This window comes from Phaethon aethereus, assembly GCF_964289735.1.
Source record: "Phaethon aethereus genome assembly, chromosome: 3".
NCBI classification, from domain to species: Eukaryota; Metazoa; Chordata; class Aves; order Phaethontiformes; family Phaethontidae; genus Phaethon; species Phaethon aethereus.
In genome coordinates, this window is record NC_138576.1 from 91,306,229 (window position 1) to 91,328,592 (window position 22,364).

The 22,364-nt window shown below is 40.8% G+C and overlaps 2 protein-coding genes across 2 annotated transcripts in view; one reads left to right on the plus strand and one right to left on the minus strand.

Moving 5' to 3' along the window:
- Positions 1–432: 432 nt before the first annotated feature.
- DPY30 (dpy-30 histone methyltransferase complex regulatory subunit) lies at positions 433–3,954 on the minus strand (the record flags this gene model as incomplete). The annotated part of the gene is made up of 4 exons (XM_081997901.1): positions 433–640; positions 2,355–2,497; positions 3,787–3,834; positions 3,919–3,954. The coding sequence occupies 4 exons, from the start codon at positions 3,952–3,954 to the stop codon at positions 568–570; spliced, it is 300 nt and encodes a 99-aa protein (XP_081854027.1). The 3' UTR covers positions 433–567.
- Positions 3,955–9,092: 5,138 nt separating this feature from the next.
- Positions 9,093–22,364, plus strand: part of SPAST (spastin) — a gene marked incomplete at its 3' end in the record, with an annotated part of 36,198 nt that continues 22,926 nt past the window's right edge. Inside the window, exons 1-4 of the mRNA XM_081997569.1 lie at positions 9,093–9,594; positions 13,004–13,090; positions 14,182–14,265; positions 19,865–19,960. Of these exons, the coding sequence (XP_081853695.1) occupies positions 9,189–9,594; positions 13,004–13,090; positions 14,182–14,265; positions 19,865–19,960 (673 nt within the window). The 5' untranslated portion in view covers positions 9,093–9,188. The remainder of the gene's footprint in view (positions 9,595–13,003; positions 13,091–14,181; positions 14,266–19,864; positions 19,961–22,364) is intronic.

Consider the following 22,364-nt stretch of genomic DNA (forward strand, 5'->3'; position numbering starts at 1 on the left):
ACAGCACACCTCATTAATGTAAGTATGTGAAACATTGGACGCTGTCTGCAGGTGGTCTGTTCATCTGCTGAATCTAATTGTTTTTTTTAACTAAACCCATTTTCCTGGTGTTCTCAAGCAAGTTCTCTCCTCTCTACTTAATCAATGCTTCCTCAAAATAAATTCTAACTGCTCTTAAGTTGTTTGCTTCCTGTATAAGCATGTTGCATGTGGAGGGTGCTACAAAAAATCAAATAAAGTTATATACATTATCACTCATGTGATTCTGACAACAAATTGTTCCCCTTTGTTTTATGCATTCAGGTGATGTAGGCCCATGGAATTATTCAGACTTTCACCAGGCAGTGCAGTTTCAGTACTTTATTTTGAAAGTGTCTTAATAGCTAGTTTACAACAAGTGAACAAATTAAATGTAAAGTGTCCTTTATTAAATAACTCAAAAGGTAATGCAAATTGTGCGATTAAGAAAGATAACATCATGGTTCCAAAGGATTTTTACAGCAGGAAACAAATTGCGACAAATGAGCATTTCAGTCTAGCAGCCAAATTGTCCTCATTTTTATGGAGTTAATTTCGGTCCTCAAATTGTGACTTGTTTTTTAAAAGATATGCCGCTAGAAATTCAATGGGATTTGGTGGTCTGTAAGGAAAAAATCAAAAGCAATTATTTTTTGTTCCATGAAATTAGGTAGATGAAGAACTACCTACCTTCCTTTAAAAGCAACATAACTCCTCTCAAACACAAGCATTGATTTAGGGATGACCAACTACCTAGAGTTACCCTGTAAATTTCCAGTTTATGTCTGATGAGAATTTTTTTAATAAGGAGTCTTAGTCACCATTGGTCCAATGCTACTGAATTGCTAGAAAAGTTACATACCTAGAACTAGGGTATACTCTGTAAACATAAATACTGTATGTACACCACTGGAAGTTACATGCATTTGCCTATTTCTTGAACTCATGCTACATAAAGTAAAAGTTAATCTGTCAGTGCTTTCTTGCTTCATGCTCTTCAAATGGTTATTGTGTAGCTTCTGCATTAGAGCCTTTTTCATGGTTTCTGGCAACTGAAATGAACACACCAAAACTTCAACAAAAACTTTAAGTTTGAGAAGTGCTGTAATTTTGCAAGTAGTCCATAATAAACACTTCTGACCACTGGCCTTAGTCTGTAAGTTTGTTTTTAAAAAGCTCCTCCAGCTACAGTTCACGAGTCCTCCTAATCTGGATTCTGTCCGCAGAATAAATTACAAACTTACTCATTCCACATTGGGTCAGACCAAAGGTCTGTCAGTGACCAAATACGCCTCTAAAGAACAAACAAAAAAATGGAAGTGGGCAGAGATAGATCTCCATAGTGAAGGAAGATATTTAAAAAAAAAAAAAAAAAAGGAAAAAACAAAGGTTTGTCTGTAACACAAGTATCCAGACTGTAAGCGTGGGGTATCCACATCAGGCTGTGTTTTTTCACATTCATTCTGCAGAAGAACTCCCACAGATGTCAAGTGAAGATCTGCACACAGCTCAGGTGTACACACAGGGTGTACCTTCCTAGATGCTCTTTTGCCTCATTAGCTGTCTCCTTTTGAGGTTTAGACACTGTTGAAGGTTGTTCTGGCTATAGGTACTATGATGCAATTATGGTCATCCATACCAGCTTTTCATAATGTTATTTTGGCAAAATTGAGCAATGGTTTACATGCAGTATGACTCACCAATAGTTCGTATGCACCAAAAGGCTAGAAATTACTTTGGATAAGATGAACAACCTATTACCGAAGAATACCCGTCTACACTGACTGATAAGAGATTGGGGGCACCTTGACAGTATAATCTTTACGCAAAGGATAAACTATCAGTTTACTTCTCACTGTCTTGACAGTGCAGGGTCAGCCTCATACTTTAGAAAGTGTTTTAACCGCCGACAAAGATGCATGTCAGGCCTGATTTGTTGGTCTGTTTGTCTTTTAAATGGCAAGCAGAACTCTTTATAATTCCACACCACAAAAATCTTGTTCAAAACTAGAACAACTTCTTGCCTTGCTTCTATAAGGTGAATTATATGATAAATAAAAAAATACATTCTTCCCTCTGAAAACCTCTGCAGCAGCATACCTCATTGTGAGATCACAAATTCAGTAAGTAACTCTTATCAGACTATATGCACCTAAGTGAGGAACACATTCTGCACAGTCAATCATAGTAATGCATAGATTCATAAACTTGTTGTAATAACTTTCTTACAACTAGAAAAACCATGTCCGATGTGCAAGGTCTGAAAAGGTGACATACCACCCAAGTTTGAGACCTACTTTTCTCCTAAGAACCGAGGGAACATTGAAGCATCTTACCTCTCTTTTGCAAGAACAGCAAGTCCCTGTAGCAAGATAGGCACAACTGTCTGATCCAAGTAGGCACGTGTGGGTAGTGACTGAAGATCCACCTTCTGCTTTGATGTCTTCTCTGCATTTATTTTCTCATTTTCTACTATCCTCTGAAGTAGGGGAAAAAAGTGAACAAACATCGGTAATAGCAGCCACATCCACTTTGAAGTGCGAGTGCAAACAAAGTACCCATCTCTGAAATTCAGTGGCAGCAACTTCTTTACATCTTTTAAGAAAATTTAAGTGCCTATTTTTCCTTGCACAAAAACCTAATCCAGAGGAGACTTCTGTTAAACTCTTATGTTTTGAAGAAATAATGTTAAGAAGTTGCAAGTTTTCTAAAACAGAAGTCACCAAATCTCTATAATTTCTGCTTTTGCATTCACAGACTTAAATTCTACACCACTGAGACAGGAACAGCTACCACTAAGACCAGTCTCAATTAAATGGTTCCTGTATACACGCACTTTTAACACAAAACGCTAAAAGCACAAGAAATTCAGGTGAAGTCTGAGATAAAGGGGACTCTGTTAAAGTCAGGCACTTTGAGATCGTGCTCTACTAAACTACATACAGAAACTTTAAAGAAAACATATGCAAAATGCTTCCAGGTGCTTTTTGGTCAAAAAGTGCTGAATCACCTTACACCATGCTATACTGTAGTTAAAAAAGGATATGCTGACACTGTCAGTAAATCAAACGTATTCAACACAACATACACGCACCAATACAGGACCAACGTATCCAACGTGTTCTGGTTCTGTAGTGGAAGGCATCCAGGCGAGCAGTTATCAGGGAGATCGCTCACAAAGGACATTTAAAAGAAGTTGGTGCAAAAGCTTTCCATAGAGTAGGAGCTTATAATGGAGGGAAACTGAAGGCTTTTCTTTAATGAGTAAACAAATATCATAGAGTTCTCCTTCTAACCCATGCTGTCATCAACAGTGGAGAGAATGGATTGCGTCTGCTCTTTCTCAGCATAATTAAAGATAGCCTGGATTATTTCAATCCAACATCTTTATTTACAAGAATATGAAAAGAATCTCTCCCTTTGATACTTTTATAGAAATCCCATCAAGTCCTGCTACTCCCCTCCCTGTAATAAAAGACCGGCTGGCTTTTTGTGGCATAATTTTTTTGGCAAACTTCCAAAAAGCCCCACCTCATTAAAATGTTCCTTATTTACTTGAGTATGCTTTAGTATAATGGAAGCAACACAACAGAAAATAAATTAATTAACAGCCAGTTATGCAAGGGACTAGTATCTGTTGGCTCCGTTTCCATATGACTTTCTTGAGAACATTACATTTGCTGAAGTTAAGACTCAAAACTCTATGTTTTTCCCTTTCATCAGGAATGTGACTTCCACTCTACTTTACAGCAACAAAATCTTTGTTACCTCTACATTTTCGGTGAGACCGTATTCAGAATGGGGATTTTCTGGAACCTGTAAAATAACACATGGTCAGCAAAGTATAAATGCTCCTTTTATGCATGTGACACGATACATGTAAAACACTTCTTGCAATACCTGTGGCTGTCCCTCCATAATCTGTTCTGCCTCCATGATTTGGAAAGTGGAATTTGCTGGACGTACAGTAATCTTGGAAAGCAATAAAAAAATTGGTCAGCAGGCCGAGATGAAGACAAGGGTTAGCTGACTGACATTGCATCACTTGGTTACTAAGGCACAATTAGTAGAGAGCTCCGTGCTCCCCCGCTGCCAAACGTGCACACGTTCCTCCCGCACACAGAACTAGGTGTCTTAAGGTTCGCGTTACGTCCGCTGAAGAAAACGGCACCGGGATTAGAAAACACGTTAAAACGAGTCCTCAGCGACGGCCCGCTCCGCTGCCCGGCCGACAGCGCCCGCGGAAAGGCGGAGACACTCCTCCCTCCCTCCCTCGCACGCCTGCCCGCCGCGCCGCGGGGGGACACGCCGCCGGCGGGGCCGGGCTGGGACCCTGCCGCACCGCGGGCCACGTGCGGACGCCAGCGGGCAGCGGCCGCGGCCATGCCCCAACGGCCCCGCGGGGCAGAGGCAACCCTCCCGCCCCACGCCGCTCTCACCCGCCGGTGGGTCCGGGGCTCTGCGGGGCGGGAGACCGGCGCTGTAGGGGCACACCAAAAGTCTCTCCACAGCAACGAGAACCACTGGTGATGTCGTAAACTGTTTTGACGTAAGTGAAACGGTCGCGCTACCGCCGCCAGTCCCCGGCGAACGGCCAACTACGCCTGCGCAGGGCAGGGCCCCGCCCATCTCCGGGAACCGGCTTGAGGGGAGGGGGAAAAGAGATGGGAAATTCGAGCGGGCGGAGAATGATGTCATTCCTGGGCGGGGCCTTCTCCCTCCTCAGCCCACTTCCCATTGGCGGGTGGGCGGGAGGGGGCGGTTCGCTGGGCGGAGCGGGTCGCTCGGCGGTTCTTCAACCGTCAGAGAGTAGCTGAAGGGGTGTGGTGATAAGGTTGGTTGGCCTTGGCGTGTTGTTGGGGCGTTTGATAAGATAGTCATTATTATGCCGAGCGGTTCTGACTGAGGCCTTTTACTTTAAGGTAATTTTCTTCATGGAAGTCGAGGCTCAGTCCCGGCCTCTGTTAAACGTTTTGAAGTGTAGCCCGAGGAGCCTTGGTTAAGGATGGTTGCAGGCAGGTGATTCTGTTTGTGGGTGCTCTGTCGGGACTAAAACTGGTGGAATATTTCTGTTGTCCAAACAAGCCTTTGAAGAACACTGACACATTAGTTTTGTGGTGTGGAAATCTACTAATAATCGATGCAGTTTGATGTCTAAGGAGCTTGCTGTGGTGTTTGTGCAAAGTAACTTTGAAGCTAATTTTGAACTGAAAAGGGGACCTTGTTGGTGAAATAACCTTTCAGAGCTGTGTACAGTTTGCAAAACAATGACTGTTGGCCATTAATTTTGCCCAGTTGTCTCTGTTAAGTAGCTGCTCAGCTTTCTTTAGGTATCAGCTTTAATCATCCTGTCTTGCTTTGAAGCTATCACAAAATGGAAAATCTACTGCTTCTTTAGTTGTTGTGCTGTTACAAATTGCACCAGTGTTTGAACATCTATGCCCGATTTCCTTGTTTGGTTTTCATTAGGAATTAAATTCTGTGACTGGTAACATAGTTTGTACTAGTAGATTAAAAAAGGTCTTTAGAACCTTTTTATTTTTGGCTTGAGGAAGTAGTTACATTCCTGTAGTATAAACTTGGGTTTTTTGAGACAGTAACCTTTGTTGTTTTACAACAATAGGTCTATTCCTTTTTCTGTCTTCTTGCTGCAGTGATGACTATGCATATGAATGGTCTAGCTAATGCTCTTAGAAGATTGGCAATAACAGAAAATGCCATGTTCTCATTAGATCATGCTCTGTAATCATTAATTCTTCATGGTAATGAAGTGTGTTTACATCAGTGAATTTGAAATAATGTTTACAGAACTGACTGTTATCAATGTGATAAGCAGACTTAAAAACTGTGCTGCAGTCAGTCACGGATTTGATACTCAGTTGAAGGACTTGGAATTGTAGCAGAACCACATGCTTTCTTTGTGTCAATTTGAGTATCTAGTGCTGGCAAAGTTAGCTGGTGTCAAGGTGGCAAGATGAAAACACAGAAGGCAAAACCCTGAGATTTTTTTCTAAAGTCTAAACAAAAGAGGAATACAAATAAGTTCTTGATGTGAACAGGTGAAGGTGAAGCAGTGTAAGCTGTTCATTATATTTTGAGGCTCTCTTTTAATTTTTCATCATGTTCTAGCAATGACATTTTAGAGAATTACATTTAGAATACCTGAATTTGTTGTAGCAATGGCTACCAAGAGGGAAAAAAAACCCCTTTTACCCTTAGCCCCCTGCTTCCCCACTTATACATTCTCTATTTTATTTGGTTTTTGCAATGATGTCATGTTGGGAGTGAGAAAAGGTTTCCTAACTTGACCTCTTGTGCAATGGTAAGTTGTGGTGTTGGGGTAGTTGCACCTTTCTAATTCCTGTGATCATAGTGCTTGTCTGCTCTGATTCCAAAACATGTCACTGAGATAATCACATTCTACCTCCTGTATTTTGTGAGCCCTCAATCTTCGGGGTAAAGTCGAATCAGGTGGATAAGTTGATCTAACAGTTGCCTGCTCCAGAAAATGCAAGGTTTCACACCTACCCGCACCCTTTTCTGGTCTTCATCAGAACCCTTGCTGAGCCAGGCCATCTCACTAAGCCAGCACAAAGCTATCCATTGCTCTGATTTTGTTTTTTAAAGGATTTTTTTTAAAAAAAAAAACAACCTACCACACTACATTAATTTTATGCCAGACTATTAATTAGAATAGTTCACAGACAGGTCTCAATGAATGCTTGAGCCAGCTTAATATAGGAGGTGAGGGTCGTTCAACTTGCAGATCACTAAAATATTTAACAGCCACGATAGTGAACTGATTCTGTACGTTCCCAGTAAAAGCACTAGCATTTGCTCACAATTCCTGATACCTACATCTGAAGCTATGTTTTGGCTTAACAAGTTGTTATTCCCCTAATAGGTGTACTGTTTACTAGTGCATCAGTCTATATTTTATTGCTATTGTCATATAGCTGTATGACTTACATAGGTGTCATTCTAATTTTTTTAAAAAATGAAAATAACTGAATAGATTGTCAGGATTGTTCGAGGTTCATTGTCTTCCTCTTGTCATTCAGTCTGTCCTTTAATTTATTTATTTATTTATTTAATTTTTTTATTATTATTATTTAAACTTATTCCTTCACCAGTTTATCTACTATTTTGCTCAGGAATGCTATGATACTTTAGACAGTAGATGGATAATAGAGGCTGAAGATTGGTACTCTGTTGTCACATGGCTTATTTCACTTGACATTTTGGAATGCTCCATAGTATTAACACTGCTTGGAGCTTCTGGAATTTCTTTAGTATTCCAAAATTTGTTGCATTTTTATATCAGGAAACAGGATTTATTTTGATTTTATACAGTTTGGTAAATTAGGAAAAAAATTAGATACTGAACTTCTTAGTCATGACTGGAAAATATTTCATTATATTTTTCACAATAGAATTACATTATCCTTCTCACAAAATACAGAATAAATGTACCTAGTGAACCTTGCTGCATTTTTTGGCGCCGATAGGTTTGCTGTCTCTGTCGAATAATGGTTCTAGGTCATTAATAGTTATGTTATATGTTATGGTTTTTTACACGTTAATAAAATTCTGTGTTTTGTACGGTAAGAAAACTAAGTCAGTTCTGTCATTAAAAGAAAAACAATCTCCTCAGCCATTTAAGAAAAACAATACATACTACTGGGGGAAATGTTCTGTACTAGTAGTAACTATATGTGGCATAAGCAAACAAGGGGAAAAAAACCCAGTAGCTTAATAGTAATTTAGGAAAAGACAATAGAACACTGGGGACAGTGATATCAATTTTGCATATCCTTTTAATTAACACACCCCACCACTCCCCATGTCTTGCTATAAACTGGGGAAGCTAGCTGGTGTGCTGGGTTAATCCACAGTATCTTGCTGCACTTTTGGGACCACCTAGGCTCCTGTAGGCGGCTGTAGGAATGGGAAGGGTCTGTCAGAATGTAACACCAGCAGCTCTCAGTAGTTTGGTTATAGATCAGCGAGTGTGTGGCAAAGCAAACAAACAAAACAACCGAAAATGGAAGGTGGCGGGGGAGATTGAAGCACAAGAGGAAGGGGTTTGCTGTAGCGTTGAATATAGCGGTAGCAAAGCTGGGGACAGAACGTGGGGCTGCCCTTGCTGGGGCAAGTGCTCCAAAGCATTTCAGGGTCTGAAGCACCCAAAGCAGTAGGGCGCTGAAGGGCCTGTCTCATCAGGGAAGGCTCAAATAAATAAGAATTATAGCTGGGCAAATAATTGATAAGGGCGTCTGGGATAGCTGGGTGTTCACCCTTGCAATGAGGGTGAAAGAACAGTTAAGATTTTTTTTTTCTCCCCCAAAAATGATGTGTCTCTAATGTATACTCAGTCGCATTTGTTTCCTTCATGTGAGCAGACAGTCTGTCATTGCAGTTACAGAAATGCGCAGCAGACAAAGCACTGGCGAGCATCCTCTCGGGGGCAGTTCCACGGAGGCGCGAGGCCGGACGCAATGCCATACGGGCCGCTACGCAGCTCCCTGCGAGGGGCCGGCGCCTTTGGAAAAGAGGGAATTCCCCTGACCCCTCCTCATCTGCCTCTAAAAGCGATGGCAGGCGGGAGGCGATGCGAGGTACCGGCACCGCATCTTGCCCGCAGGGCAGCCCGCCACTCCCGTCAGAATAATTTTATTAAATTATTCACCGCCCCTCTATTCGGTGCATGCCCACGCGCTGGGAGCTAACGGGCTTGTCCAGCGCGGGAGCAACCCGACACCGCCCAGATCCAGGGCCGGCAGGGGGCGGAGCTCGCCCCTGCACGCCCCGCCCTCCCTCCTCGCGTGGTCCAGTTCGGAAACCAGGCCGCTGCCCCGGCAGCGAGGCCGCCCCGGGACTACGCTTCCCAGCGTGCGCCCCTAAGGCTGCGCGAGGCGAAGCACCGCCGCCACCGCCCCGGGGCACGCCGGGAGCTGTAGGCGCTCTGCACCGCCATCCCCGCCTCCTATTGTGGCTGTCGCTGCGGCGCGCCGACAATAGCGGTGCTGGGGGCGGCGGCGGCGGCGCCGCCCCGCTTTCGGCAAGGGCCGCTGCGCGCTCCTCCCCCTGGGGCCGAGCGAAAGGGGCGTCGCCGCCGCCATGGCCGGTTGTTGTCAGTCCCTGGCAGCGGGTTATGGCGACGGCGGTGAATGAATTCTCCGGGCGGCAGAGGGAAAAAGAAGGGCTCAGCCGGCTCCAGCTCCGCGCCCCCGGCCGCCGGGGCTTCACCGTCCTCGCCGCCCGGGCCGGCCCCCCCCGTGCTGCCGGCGGGGGCGGCGGCAGCAGCGTCCCCCCATAAGCGGAATCTGTACTATTTCTCGTACCCGCTCTTCGCCGCCTTCGCCCTGCTCCGCTTCGTCGCCTTCCAGCTCGGGCTGCTCTTCGCCTGGCTCTGCGAGCGCCTCTCCCGCGGCGCCCTCATGGCCGCCAAGGGCAGCAGGGCCGGGGCCGGCGACGCGCCCGAGCCCGGCGGGGCGCCCGAGACGGTGCGGGCCTGTCACAAGCGGGCCTTCGAGTGCATCTCCATGGCGCTGCGCATCGACGAGGACGAGAGAGGTAGGGGAGCGCCGGCGGCCGCCCCGGGCTGCCGGGGGAGGCGGGCCGGGCCGGGCAGGCCGGTGTAGCGAAGGCGGGCAGGGGCCTGTCGACCGTCGGCGCAGCCGGCGGGCGCAGGTTGGGTCAAAAAGCGGCGGCTCGGACCAGTTTCCCACGCAAGGCGAGACTTTGCATTTCGCTCTAATAACTTCAAATTAAAGTTTTGGATGCGGAGGTCTGGGTGAGGCGATTAAAAACCGAGGGGTGTGACTGTAACTAGCTTTCGATTTAACGAGGCCACCCGGACAACAGAAGCAGCCGGGACAATAATAAGGGTGCATCTGACAAATGGTGGAAGTATTAAAGTGAGTCTTCAGGAAACTTGTCCCCAAAACTGCCCATTTGGAGTCACCTGACTTTTAAGGAAATAAGTACTTATTCATACTTTGGCAGTTGCTTTTAAAAAATACTTCTCTTAAACTGTTTCACGTGCTTACTCCTAAAAACCTATCACTATGTGATTAGAAGATCTTTAAGATGTTTAGGGTTCGACGAAACAAAAGACAAGACTGAGGAATTTTTTGTTTTCTGTTTAAAGGATAAAAAAAAAGAAGCAATTGCTACTGCATTTCATTTAGCCATTTAGTCTAAATGCAGCAGCACAACTCTGTCAGCCTCCCGAAGGGTAGTGCTTAGGGCCATGCTGTGCTGGGTTTTAAAACTCTCTGGAAACATAAAAACACCTTATTATGCCCTTTCAGTTGAACTTTAGTGAAACTGCTATCCTAGAGGAGGAGGAGGAGGAGGTTAAAAATACAGGAATAGGCCTTCAATAGAAGCTACATGCTGAGAGCACCATAAAAGCAAGGGATGTGTCTTTGGACTGACAATTTGGGAGTGGCAGTGGTAAGCCTGGGAGAAAAAACCCACCATGTGCAGCAAGGTTCGTCAGAACAGGTGTACAGTATAAGAGCATTGAGGGCCATAGGAGCAAAGCATGAAAGGAGGAGAGGTAGCTTAAAACTTCAGTGGTATTCATGATTGCTCTGTGAGGAGTAGCAAAGTGTTAAGTTACTGGGTGCCTGTTCCACTGTTGTGGCTTATAACTGTTGGTGGTTTGAAGGGTAAGCCTTCAAATACTGGTTTTAATCATCAACTTGCTTTATAGGTATTTTTAGAGTTGTTGTATATGGATTAGCTGTACAGGTCATACATTTAGTAAGAAAAAAAATCTTTGCTGCTAACACAAGCAGTTGCAAAGCTGTTAAAACCCTGCAAATACAGTATTAATATTGCTGAGAACTCACATTGCTTTAGTACATATAATTGTTATTTGCTTATCTGTTTTTTACTGGAATGCATGCATACCTTTGAGTTTGATATGTAAACAAGTTTTTTATAATGTCAAACAGGAAACTATTTATTAGGTGTAGTATATGAAATGGAAGACAATTTCTGGATTGTCTAATATCCTGTTAATTATGTGGCGGTTTTGCTGTTCTGGAAGCTATGCGCGCTTCAGTAATTACAGTGGCACTTCTGGTAATTTTTATGCTTCTGAATTATTGGGGAAATTCATATTCTTGTTTTGTTATTTTCAAAATCAAGCTTCATATCTTTTCCTGGGACTGAGAAGGCACAGGTTGTGGCTTGACCCCAGCCAGCAGCTAAGTACCCATGTAGCTGCTCGTTTACTCCCCTCAGTGGGACAGGGGAGAGAATAGGAAGAGTGGAAGTGAGAAAACTTGTGGTTCAGCATAAAGACACATTAATAAGTGAAGGAGAGAGGTGAGGGAAGACAAGTGATGCAAAGGCAATTGCTTACCAATGCCCAGCCGCTTCCTAAGCAACGGCTGCCTTGGAAGACAGACCCCACCCTGTTCTGCCTCTACCCAGGTTATTGCTGAGCATGACATTGTACGACATGGAATATCCCTTTGGGAAATTTGGGTCAGTCATCCTGCCAGTGTCCTCTCCCAACTTCTTGTGCACCGCCAGCCTACACGCTGGGCATCTAGAATGGGAAAAAGAAAACCTTGAGGCTGTCAAACTGTTCAGCAATAGCTCAAAACATTGGTATATTATCAACACTGTTTTAGTCACAAATCCAAAACGCAGCACCATAGGGGCTGCTATGAAGTAAATTAACTCCATCCCAGCCAGAGCCAGTACAGCAAATAAATGACTTCTAAGGAATGTGACTCTTTTATTGTACTTTTAATGTCTTTGTCACTGAGAACTAGTAAACTGTTCTGTGTGGATTCAGAGCACTGCCTTTGCAAACAGCTCGGTTTGGTATATTGCTTTTAAAACTTCTCCAGTTAAAAGTGGGAAGCGAGATTTTAGTGATGACCTTGGCATGTTCACAATTGCTCTTCAGAATAGCAAAGCAATTCAGGCAACAGCAGAGGTGGCTGGAATCATCTCAAATTTGATTTCTAGTAGCCATAATCAGCAGTAGATTTACACTGCAATCAAAACTTTCCATAGGTGATGGGGAGAAGCTTAAAGGAAAAAAAGGCTCCAGAGAGGATCAAAGTCACTCAGCTTCGATCACTTAATTTATCTAGCTTTGTCCTTAACAGTCAGGATATATGAAGCTCACAGAGAAAGGGCAGTAAAAAAAATGATTCCCAAGGTGTGTGATGTACATGACTGTAGGAAGGTGCTGCTCCTGTGGTTTCTGTTGGTAAGAAGACCAAAGCGTGATATGAGTATCTCTTCCATGGCTTATTTGCTGCCATGCTGTCAGGTAGTATAGGTTAGGTGTGGGCATGTTCATGGTTGTATTTGCTGTAATACCCATTTAGGACATTGTTGGTACAAAGGTACAAAGGTGTACTCTAACTCTACACGTATTGTACTTCATGTGAAAGCTGACATACACCTGCAATACAGCAGTTTCATGATAGGATGAACAATGAAATGACAAATGAGCTCCTCTGTGCAAAAGTTAACCAGAGGAAAAGTGTCTCTTGTCTCATTCGTGTAGTTTCTTGGACTCATTGCTTTTCTTGAGTGTCTGTGCGTCTAGGGTTACTTTGGTATTGGCTATCACTGGAAGATTGAGGCATGTCTCAATTTGATGTTCCAGAGGAAAAACTGTTAATTTCACCATTTCTGTTGTAGATATGTGTAGGTTAGCTTTTTTTTTATTAAGGGGAGTGCTCTCTATAAGGCGGATGGAGAAATAGTCCTAAAACAGGCAAAAGTGATTTGAGGCTGGTGTAGTACCTGTTTTTAATAGATGAGCTTATTTGAAACTAAGTAGATATAAAGTTGACAGTGTCCCTTTAAGTGTTTCTTTAAATCATAGGATTTTGTTCCAATATCTCTTCCTTCCTTTTACTTGTTTTATGCAGCGTTATATGGAACCATTCCTAAGCTTTTAATTCATTACCAAAAATAATGGGTTCACTTCCTTTTTAAGCAGGACAAAAGGAACAAGCTGTTGAATGGTATAAGAAAGGAATTGAAGAACTGGAAAAAGGAATAGCTGTCTTAGTAATTGGTCAAGGTAAGCCAGTTTTGAGTTTTGTGGAAAAGGTTTTGGTTTATGGTTTCTTCAAAGTGAGGAATCAATATTGCTAAATATGGTAGGTGCTAGGACTGGTCTGCTGTATGAATTAATTCAGAAGAGTGTTTCTTATTCCTGTTTTAGCTGTAGGTGAACACTGGTCAGTTACACGGAATTTTATATTCCCTTCAGTAGAACTAAAAAAGAAACACCCTGATTTGGTATTTTTGAACAGCTTATGCCAAAATAGTGAACACTGCCATATGGAAACATTTTAAGCTGTAGTGTAGAAGCAGGTGTGTACCATAGAGAAATAGGTGTAGTGAAGGACTTGCTAAGAATTTCTGTCCTCAAAATAATATAATAACAACTCAAACCCCCAGAAAAACCCAAACTTCTAACTGCTTTTGCAGACTGCTGTTTTGTTCCTCAGCTATGTTTAGAAATGTTTGTGAACAGTATATGGTGATGTGTTACTTATAACAGCAATACCAGTGGCATTTGATACAGCCTGTCTAAATTGCACAGTTAAAAAAAAAAAAAAACAAACCAACACCCCCGACCCCCCACCCCCCTCAAACCCCAAAAACTTGACTTAAACAGACATTATTTTTTAGGAAGTGGTGATACTAATGTCTGTAATTCTGTGTGTTTTGAAATGTAAAGGGACACAGTCAACTAAATTTAAATCTGTTACTTTTGCCAGAGTGAATTATTTCAAATTGTACTTGCCTCTCAGTCACTTTTTAAGCTTTTTAAAAATATTTTTTATTTGACTTCTGTTTAGAAAAATGCAGTGACAAAGCACATATATTAGGTCAGCATGAGATGTTAGAGAATATGCAAAGCCATGCTTGGGTTCCCACCGCTCTGTGAGAAATACTGTAAAGCAGATAGTGTCAACTAACTTTAAAGTTTTGATTAAATAGAAAGCTTTAGGATTTTTTCATTAATTTTGCAACAGTGTTCCTTAGTGCAGAGGGTAGATAGGGGGTGGGAGGAAAAGGAGGGAAGGCTGGGTGTCAGTATTTTAGGACTTTAAAAAGTTAATTTGCCAAACTGTGTTTTTAACATTGATTTTTCTTTGTAAGGTGATCAGTGTGAACGGGCTCGACGTCTGCAATCTAAAATGATGACAAATTTGGCAATGGCCAAGGATCGCTTGCAGCTTTTAGGTACCAGTTACAATTCATGACTTTGCAAAGTTTGTCATTATTTGCACAACTTCATGTAATGCATTCTAAAATACTACTTTGATTTTTAAAGTGAAGGAGTCATTATCTGTGTAGGGTCTCCCAAGTTTGTTTTTCAGTTGAGAGTAAGTAATAATTTTTCAATGCTATTGATAGATTTTTGAAATTGGAATCTCAGGACCCACTTCCCTATGCCTTAAGAAGTAGGTGTAAAAGTAACTGAGAAGTCTTTATAGTAGTGCGCTTGACTTGTAAACTGAGGAAGTCTTGACTAATTCTTGTTGGAGTTAGTTTAGGATTTCTGTGTTAGAACTGTAGTAAATCTTATGATGTATTGCTGATCATGGGTGCCTTTTTCTAAGTGTAGCTATTTCATGTTCTGTTAATGCTGCTGTCACTAATCAATTTTCTTGATTACGGGTATGTACTGTAATAATAATTCTGTAGCATTATGTAGACCATAAGGTTGTGAAATCCTAATTCTTGTCATTTTTGCCTAGTAGTGTTCTATTTTAAGACTAGCAGGTAAAATCACTTCTTTTCAGAAGCATAGTGTTGTATAGTTTTAGCTTTATCAAAATTAAGTATTGTATATAAGCTCTTAATGAACAGAGTAAGCCAGGCAGGACTGGAAATGGCATCTTACTGTGCATGAAAAACAAAGCAACAAACCCACAGCTTTGTGCAGTGTATCCTCCAAAGTGAGAACTTTGGAAATGCTTTCCGTCAGGCAATAAAATGAAAATAATTAATTTTTTTTTTATTTTGCTCTCTAAGGGAGAGCCAACAAATGTACTTGAGTTTAACTTGTGTGTCTGCAGCTTTAATCTTGCACTGTGTTGTTTTGAGTTCTTGCTAGCTCCCTCTCCTAGGAGCATATAGAGCAGACAGAAGAACTTATGTTCTTTTCTCCTCTTACACTTTGTGATTCTGTGGTCCTGACTGGTGATTGACAGGGAAGTTGTGACAACCACAAGAAAGTGAATCCCTTTTGTTTCCCTTGAGTTCCTGGTGTCCTTAGTTCTTTTTGAAAAAAGTGAAGGCAATGTGGGGTGAAAGAGGCTTCTGGCTTTTATGCTTCATTACAGGTATTTGTCAGTAGAGCCTCAGTATATGCAAAAAAGGTATTTCCTACTCATTAGGGTTAAAGACTGACTTCTAGAGGTAATATAAACGAGGGGAAAAAAGAGTGAAAGTGATTACATGCTAACAGTCTTTGATAAGGTATGGCTTGTTGCTGGCATCCTAATTGCAAGTAGGATTTCTTAAAAAAAAATTGCTGTTCTTTGAACCTTGAAGTAGCAATGTCTGTATTTTGTGGGTAGTGCTTCATCCTTGCTTGTGTTATTGTAGTAGCCTTTGTGATATTGATAAGTGGCTTACCTGCAGTACTCTGATTGAAAAGATAAAAAGGGTAACCATTGCAAAAAAACCTAAAAGTTGATGTCAAGCTGGTACACTCATCTTTACTACCAGAATGTGTGATCATATGGTATTTGTATTCTTCATTCAGAGTGCAGATTGAAAGGTAAAAAGACAGAATAGTGTTTATTGCAGAAGTTGATGTCAAATATGACAAATTTTTACTACTAAATTATCAGAAGTTTAGTACTTTGTTCTATTCAGGTTCTTGTTCAGTTTACACTAAGGATCTGCCTCAAACAATGGACCTGAGAGCAAAATTTGGATACAAAGGAGCAAGTGAAGTCATTGCTCTTTAGGAAGGAAAAAGATGTTGTTTGGAAAGATATTCCAATGGATTTAAATCCGTGCAAGCTTGATAATTTGTATCTATTTGAGTAATATTTGTTATACCATCTAACCAACTTTCAAGTATTGACAGCATCTGTTTTTGTTACTTTATATGTCATTTTACATGGATTTTGTGGAAATTTAAGGTAATCTTGAGTTGAATTGCACGTGCAATTCTCAATGTAGCTTTTAAGCTTATTGCTTATGGTAACAGATTTTGGAAGTTCTTAAGTGATGTAGAGATGCTTTTATAGTTCAACTAAACCTGAGGCTCTTGGAGCCCTTAAGATTCAATAAAATTATTTTTCTATGAATCTAACTCTTAAGAGCAAAGAGTAAGTGTTTTCCTCTGGCCCTGTGGAATTTCTCAGTTTCTTAAGGGAGAATAGGCAAGTCCTTTACTACATTAGCTGGCATGGTAAAACAGACTTAAAGTACACAATAATATCAAATGGTTCATCCTCCTTGCTAGACAGGGATGTGATTGTTGGCTGCCTAACTGAAATGCCATCCAATCAAGCAAGTTACATTGGTAATACACAGAAAGTGAAAGTTAAATCACCTGGATTATAACTGTCTCTTAAAAGTGCTCAGTGCTTTGATTTTTTGAAGTGTGTTGGATCATCAGTGTAAGTTTAAGTTGCATGACACCATTGATGGGGGTGTGATATCTGACCACACCCATGTGTTGTCACTGTGTGTCATCTCACCACTGATGCCTTTTAGTGTTAGACCAAGAGGATGTAGCTACTTACCTTGGATGATGGCTTTACTATTTTGAGCCTTGTTTGCAGCTTGAATCTAAATTACTGTATCATCTTCTGTTTAAAGCTGTACTATGACACAGCCTGAAAGCTGAAGTTACTCCAGGTATGTTTCAGAGCACCTCAAGGTGACTCGATCACTTTGGCAGTCCAGTGACAATATTGAGTTGCACTAGCAGTCAGGGGACTTCCAAGTTCTACCATTTGAATTGATGGTGGCCCCTGTTTTTGGCATGGTTTAGGGTGTGCTAGGTGTACAGCTACTTAGATGAGTGGATAAATCTTGCTCTGATGGTCTTCATAGGCCTGATTTCTCCTGGATGACTGATCACCCACGTTAGAATCATTATATTTGATATATTTTGAATCACAGAAGGGTATTTGTTTTCTATAATCGATACGTAAAACTCAGCAGTTTGCTGTACCTAAAGATAGATAACCACAATGCCCGGTACAACACTGTTCAGTTCTAATGCTATACATGTGTTGTACTACTCTGTGTTCTCCCATTTCAGAGAGACTTTCTGTAGGGGGACAGATTTCTAGCAGCACAAGTGCCTTTCTGTGTACTATGTGTAGCTTCAGTATTTTGGTTAAAAGATGCACATGGTGCACAGTTCAAATATCTTTCATCAGTATCCTCTTTGGTAATAATTCAGCCTGTGTATAGATATGGGCTTCAGTGGGCACCTTTTGGGATTATTCCACTGTCTTGGGGTGATGGTGTTTTTGCTTCAGGCTTGTGTTACAGGGTAATGGTTTGGGTTTTCTACTAGAAATCAGTTACCCTGAATTCAAGGTCTAGTGTTGCCTAAGTAAGACAATGGCTGCAGTGGTGTTTATTTGATAGGTTTATGTCAACGCTGTATCATCAAGGAGAAATAATGAATGAGATTCTGTAAACATTTTGTTTTTCAATGTCTGGAGACATAGGGAGAAAGGATTTAAATGGAAGGTGATAGGGTGTTCTGTTAATTCCCTGGAATAGTATTTAATAGCTCAGTTTATTTTCATTATTCCAGAGGGCTCTAGAGCTGTACTGTCTCTCAAGAAAAGTGATATATGTGCTTTATGTAATTTTACATGCAGTATTAAAATTACATGTTAGTATGTCATGGGAAGACAGTATGTGAATTGAAACTGTACAACGGTTGGATTACATTTTTTTGTTGCAGTTTTGGAGTTCCTGAATATGCAGAACTTGCTAAGCCATTGATAATTGTGGTAAAACCCCAGTCTCAAACTGTAGTGTTGAAGCAAATAGCATTTCCTGAATTCCTGCCCAAGCCAATTGATTTTATTGTGGTCACTTGCTAGAAAGGTTTTTTGTAAAGTTCAGAAATGTTCTCCAAAACTTAATACCTAATATCTTACCAAGTCTATTAATACTAATTTTGTTTCCTTATCTTCCCTATGTACTTTTATTCAGATTGCATGCACTGGGCAAGGAGTAGACTATTCTGCTGTCTCCGTCGGTAGTGCTGCACCCACTAAAATAGTGTACTGTGTGTGCGGCCAGTCATACTAAAAGGACTTTTAGACTTCTTTAGAGGGAGGTTTCTTAGGGTAACTTCTTGCAAGTTAACAAAGCTTGTGGTTGTTCGTAGGCTGTTCTTGTGTGACTAACATTTTTTTGTTTTGCTGTACCCATTCTTCGATGCTTTCAATTTCAAACAAAGTAAACCCTGGGTGCACATACTAATCTTGAACTTTAGCTTTTCACATTTGCCTGTGGCTACTAAGTTTTCACTCTAAACTGCATCTTGTTCAGTATGGATATTATTATTAAACCATCACTTAAACTATTGGGTCTAAAGATACTTTTCAGGAAAGCTAAGGGCTAAGTGATCAGGAGCAGGCAGAAGAAGAAAGGAATGAAGCAGAAAAACTGGAAAAAGACCTGTAATAGACGAAGAGGTGGAAGCAAGGAAATGTTTGTGCTTGTTGATTGTATGATCTGCAAGCTCTGAATGGCAATTCTTCTTCCAGTCAGGGAATTTATGATCTTGTCTGTGCACATTTTCTGTAGAATTCGGCTGCTTTTGCAGTACGTGCTTTCATGTTGCCAGAGGACATCTCTCCTCTACTTGGCTATCTGTTTTCCTGCAGCTTCTTGGTACTGTTACTTCTTGGGGGAGAGGAAGAAGAAAACGGGGTGGAAGAGGGAGTGTGACAATGTGTGCCTTGCATCCTTACTAACAGTTTTGTTTTTACAGAAAAGGGTGTGTGTGTATGTGTGAAATAAAGGTGGGAGAGGATGTAAAGGGCCCCAAAAGTAAAGCCTAGAGGTTTTTAACTGCAGTGGGAAAAGCAGGAGCAGTAGGTGAGCTGCAGAGAACACGTAGTCATGAGACTTAATTCTTGTTTTGTGTCATTTGCCCGCTTTGGCTATTTTATCATGACTTCTTAGGGTTAATTTCTTTCTCCTTAATCTTTAACCTTATAAATCTTGTATTCATATGCTTCTAAAGTTAATCTTCTTAAAGAACACAGCTTGCATGACAATTTTATTGTCTTAATTTCAAGGCAATTATATTTCTAAATAGACATCTTGAAAGATATCATCATAATGTATATATGATTTTTGCTTTAATGGTTGAGGTTTCTGTAAAATGTTGACTGGCTGTTGCTACTTAAGTGAAACATGTAATATACAGGAAAGCGATGACTCCTTGCAGTTGGTTAGAAGTTAACATCTTGGGGAGGACTTTCAGTGACAGGTTATCAACACAAATGTTTAGGAAATGAAGCTGAATTAATCCTGACCATTGCTTTTTGGAGGTAACTACAATCACTGGGCTGGAAAGATTATTGGAATTAACTCAGCCATAAATGGCCAATTTTAAAGCTGTTTTCAGTCATGCTCATACTGACAGAATTTTCTTACGAATTTGCTGAACGTGTAGAATAGATAGAAATACTCCTGTCTTTAACCCTGTATCAAGTATAACAAAGCCAAACTTGACATTTGTGTGTTCAACATACATAAATTTTCTTGGTTCATTTTTATTTTTTGTTTGTTTATTTTGTCCTTTTTCCTCCCTTCCCCTCTGTCTACTATGTAGAGAAGCTGCAGGCAGTTTTGCAAATTTCCAAGCCGCAAATGGAGGTCTATAATGACAGTACTAACCTGGCATGCCGCAATGGACATCTCCAGTCAGGTGGGTTTGGTTTTACCAGCGCCTATTGAGGGGATGTCTCTCAGTTTCTGTTGTATTACAGGGAAAAATATGCAATACTATGTTCTGGCCCCACCAATTTTTTTAAATAATGTTTTATAGTTCTGTTTTTAAAGGCTTTTTATAAAATATATTCCATCCTCTCTATCACTTCGACAACATGTTTTATTTTGTTGTATTCAGTTCTCTCTTACAATGGCTGTCCTAGAATCCAAAACTATTTACTACCACAACATTTTAGAAAATATTTCTCATGTTATATTCTTAAAGGAATTAAATTAAACCTGTTTTAGAAAATGTCAAAGTCAATGTAGGATATGTAGGTTATATGTTGTGCCTACATAAGTAGTTCTTCCTTTATGATATTGTGAGAGTGAATGTGCATTTCCATTAAGCTGCTTTAAATTTCAGGGGTTTTTTATTCTGAGGAAGTGATACACGATTAAAACAAGGTCGGGGGCAAAATAGCTCTTGCTTTCTGTCAAAGAAGGTTGTTTTCATCTTTTTCCAGAAGATTGTACCAGGGATAGTGAAATAGAGGAGGTAAACTTGCTTGTCCGTACACAAGGAGTAAAGTTATTGTAAGGTTTGTGAATTGTCTTCAGGGAATGGTTTAAGCCAGCAGTGAGCTATTGTCACAACTGTGATCTCAACTGATAATTTGTACAGTAGGCTATAATGAGGTTAAATAAAATAAGAGAGTTAGCAAGCAGTGGAATTCATAAAGCTTGTCTACTGAGTCAAGAGCAATCTTCAGTTTTTAATGTAACTAAACTTGAAATTTATTGTAAACCACATGCCTTTTTTTAGCTCCATTTCTAGTTCTGGAGCCATCTTACTGTTTGGTTTTATTCTTTCTAATGTATGAGAAGTTAAAATAGTGGAACTGTGTCATGTTAGGCACCTTTAGATTACTGTTTGTGTGGTATTTTTAACTGCATTTGTCAGAAGGATGTAGTTAAAATGCATCTTCTGTATAAATTCCTATGTAGATTGAGATTGAGAACACTTTACCTTAAATGTCTTTTTACCTGGTTGGCTAGAGATTGAGTGAACAAATACATACATACACATACAAAAACTGATACCATGCTTCACCTGATTTGATGTGAACAGCTTTTTCTTTAAACCCTTTCCTTTATATGTTGTTGTACCTTTTTCTCAATGTATCTCACAATTGGATGCTGCAGGAGAAGGTTAGACTGAGCTTTCACTCTTAAAGCTGTTATTTTAGTCACTTAAATCTATTAGTAACAAATCATGGAATATCCATTAGCATCTACTGGAAATGAAGAAACATTTTGCCAGTTCTGTGGCAGGTGTTTTTATTTACAGAAATTCTTGTAGTAGGAGGTGGTCACTGTTGGTAAACTTGTGGAAATTGGTATTAGTCAATTTACCCTTTTGGAATCTTATTCCTAGTGACTTATGGATGGATGACTGAAGCACTTCTGCAAAACTGTGGAGGAAAGGGTAGCAAAACTGCAAAGAGCCATGGTCTTCTGGGGATCCTTTTTTCTGAGGAAGTGTCTTCTGACTTTCTGAAAAAGGAGTGTGGGCTAATGGAGGAACTTTCATTTACCAGGCTCAGGGGGATCTGAGAAGAGACAGGAGGACTAAAAAGTGGGTTGTAAAAAAGTTAGGTACCGGGCATCTACTGATTACTTGGAACAAGACTTTATGAGGCTTGTTCCATTTCCATTTGCATTTACATTGCCAAAGGTAAACTTTAGATTCATAACTTGTGGAAGTTAAAGGCTTACCCAAAGTACTGAAATTCTTCTGCAGCTGTGGGGTCCCTGATAGTACCAGGAAAGTCAGCCTATTAACTGATGTCTTAATTTCTTAGTTGGCTGGGTGCCTACGCTTGCATGCTCACTCTCTCTCATGTTCTCTCTCTGTCTCTTTGTTCGGAGTATAAGAACGTGTTAGTGGCACACTTTTTTTCTTAAAAGTACTTCCTTTATACATATTGTAATAAAGAGAGTATTTTCAGATGGACAGCTACAATCACTTAAAAACACAAAGTAGATGACAAATTCATAGAAAACTGTACAAAATCAGCTTGCAGACTACTTGAGATAAGAGGACTGCTGTTACTGAGAAAGTAGAGGTACTGTAGAAGTACTGAGCCACAGGGCTCTGGCATAAGCTTCATTTTTCGATCTACATAAAATTGTCTGTGCTGTTGCCTAATCAGGCTGGGCTTTTAGAAAGTCCAGGACTTTATGAAGCGTGAAACATGGTCATTCATAGTTTTAACATCAAGGAAGTGCCTTTTTGCCCATTCTTTGGTCAAAAAGTGCTTTGCTTGCTTTCATTTGCTTTTAAAGGCCAAAGTCTTAAAGATGTTTTTGCTTCTTAATTCTGTCTGATATTCTGTTCT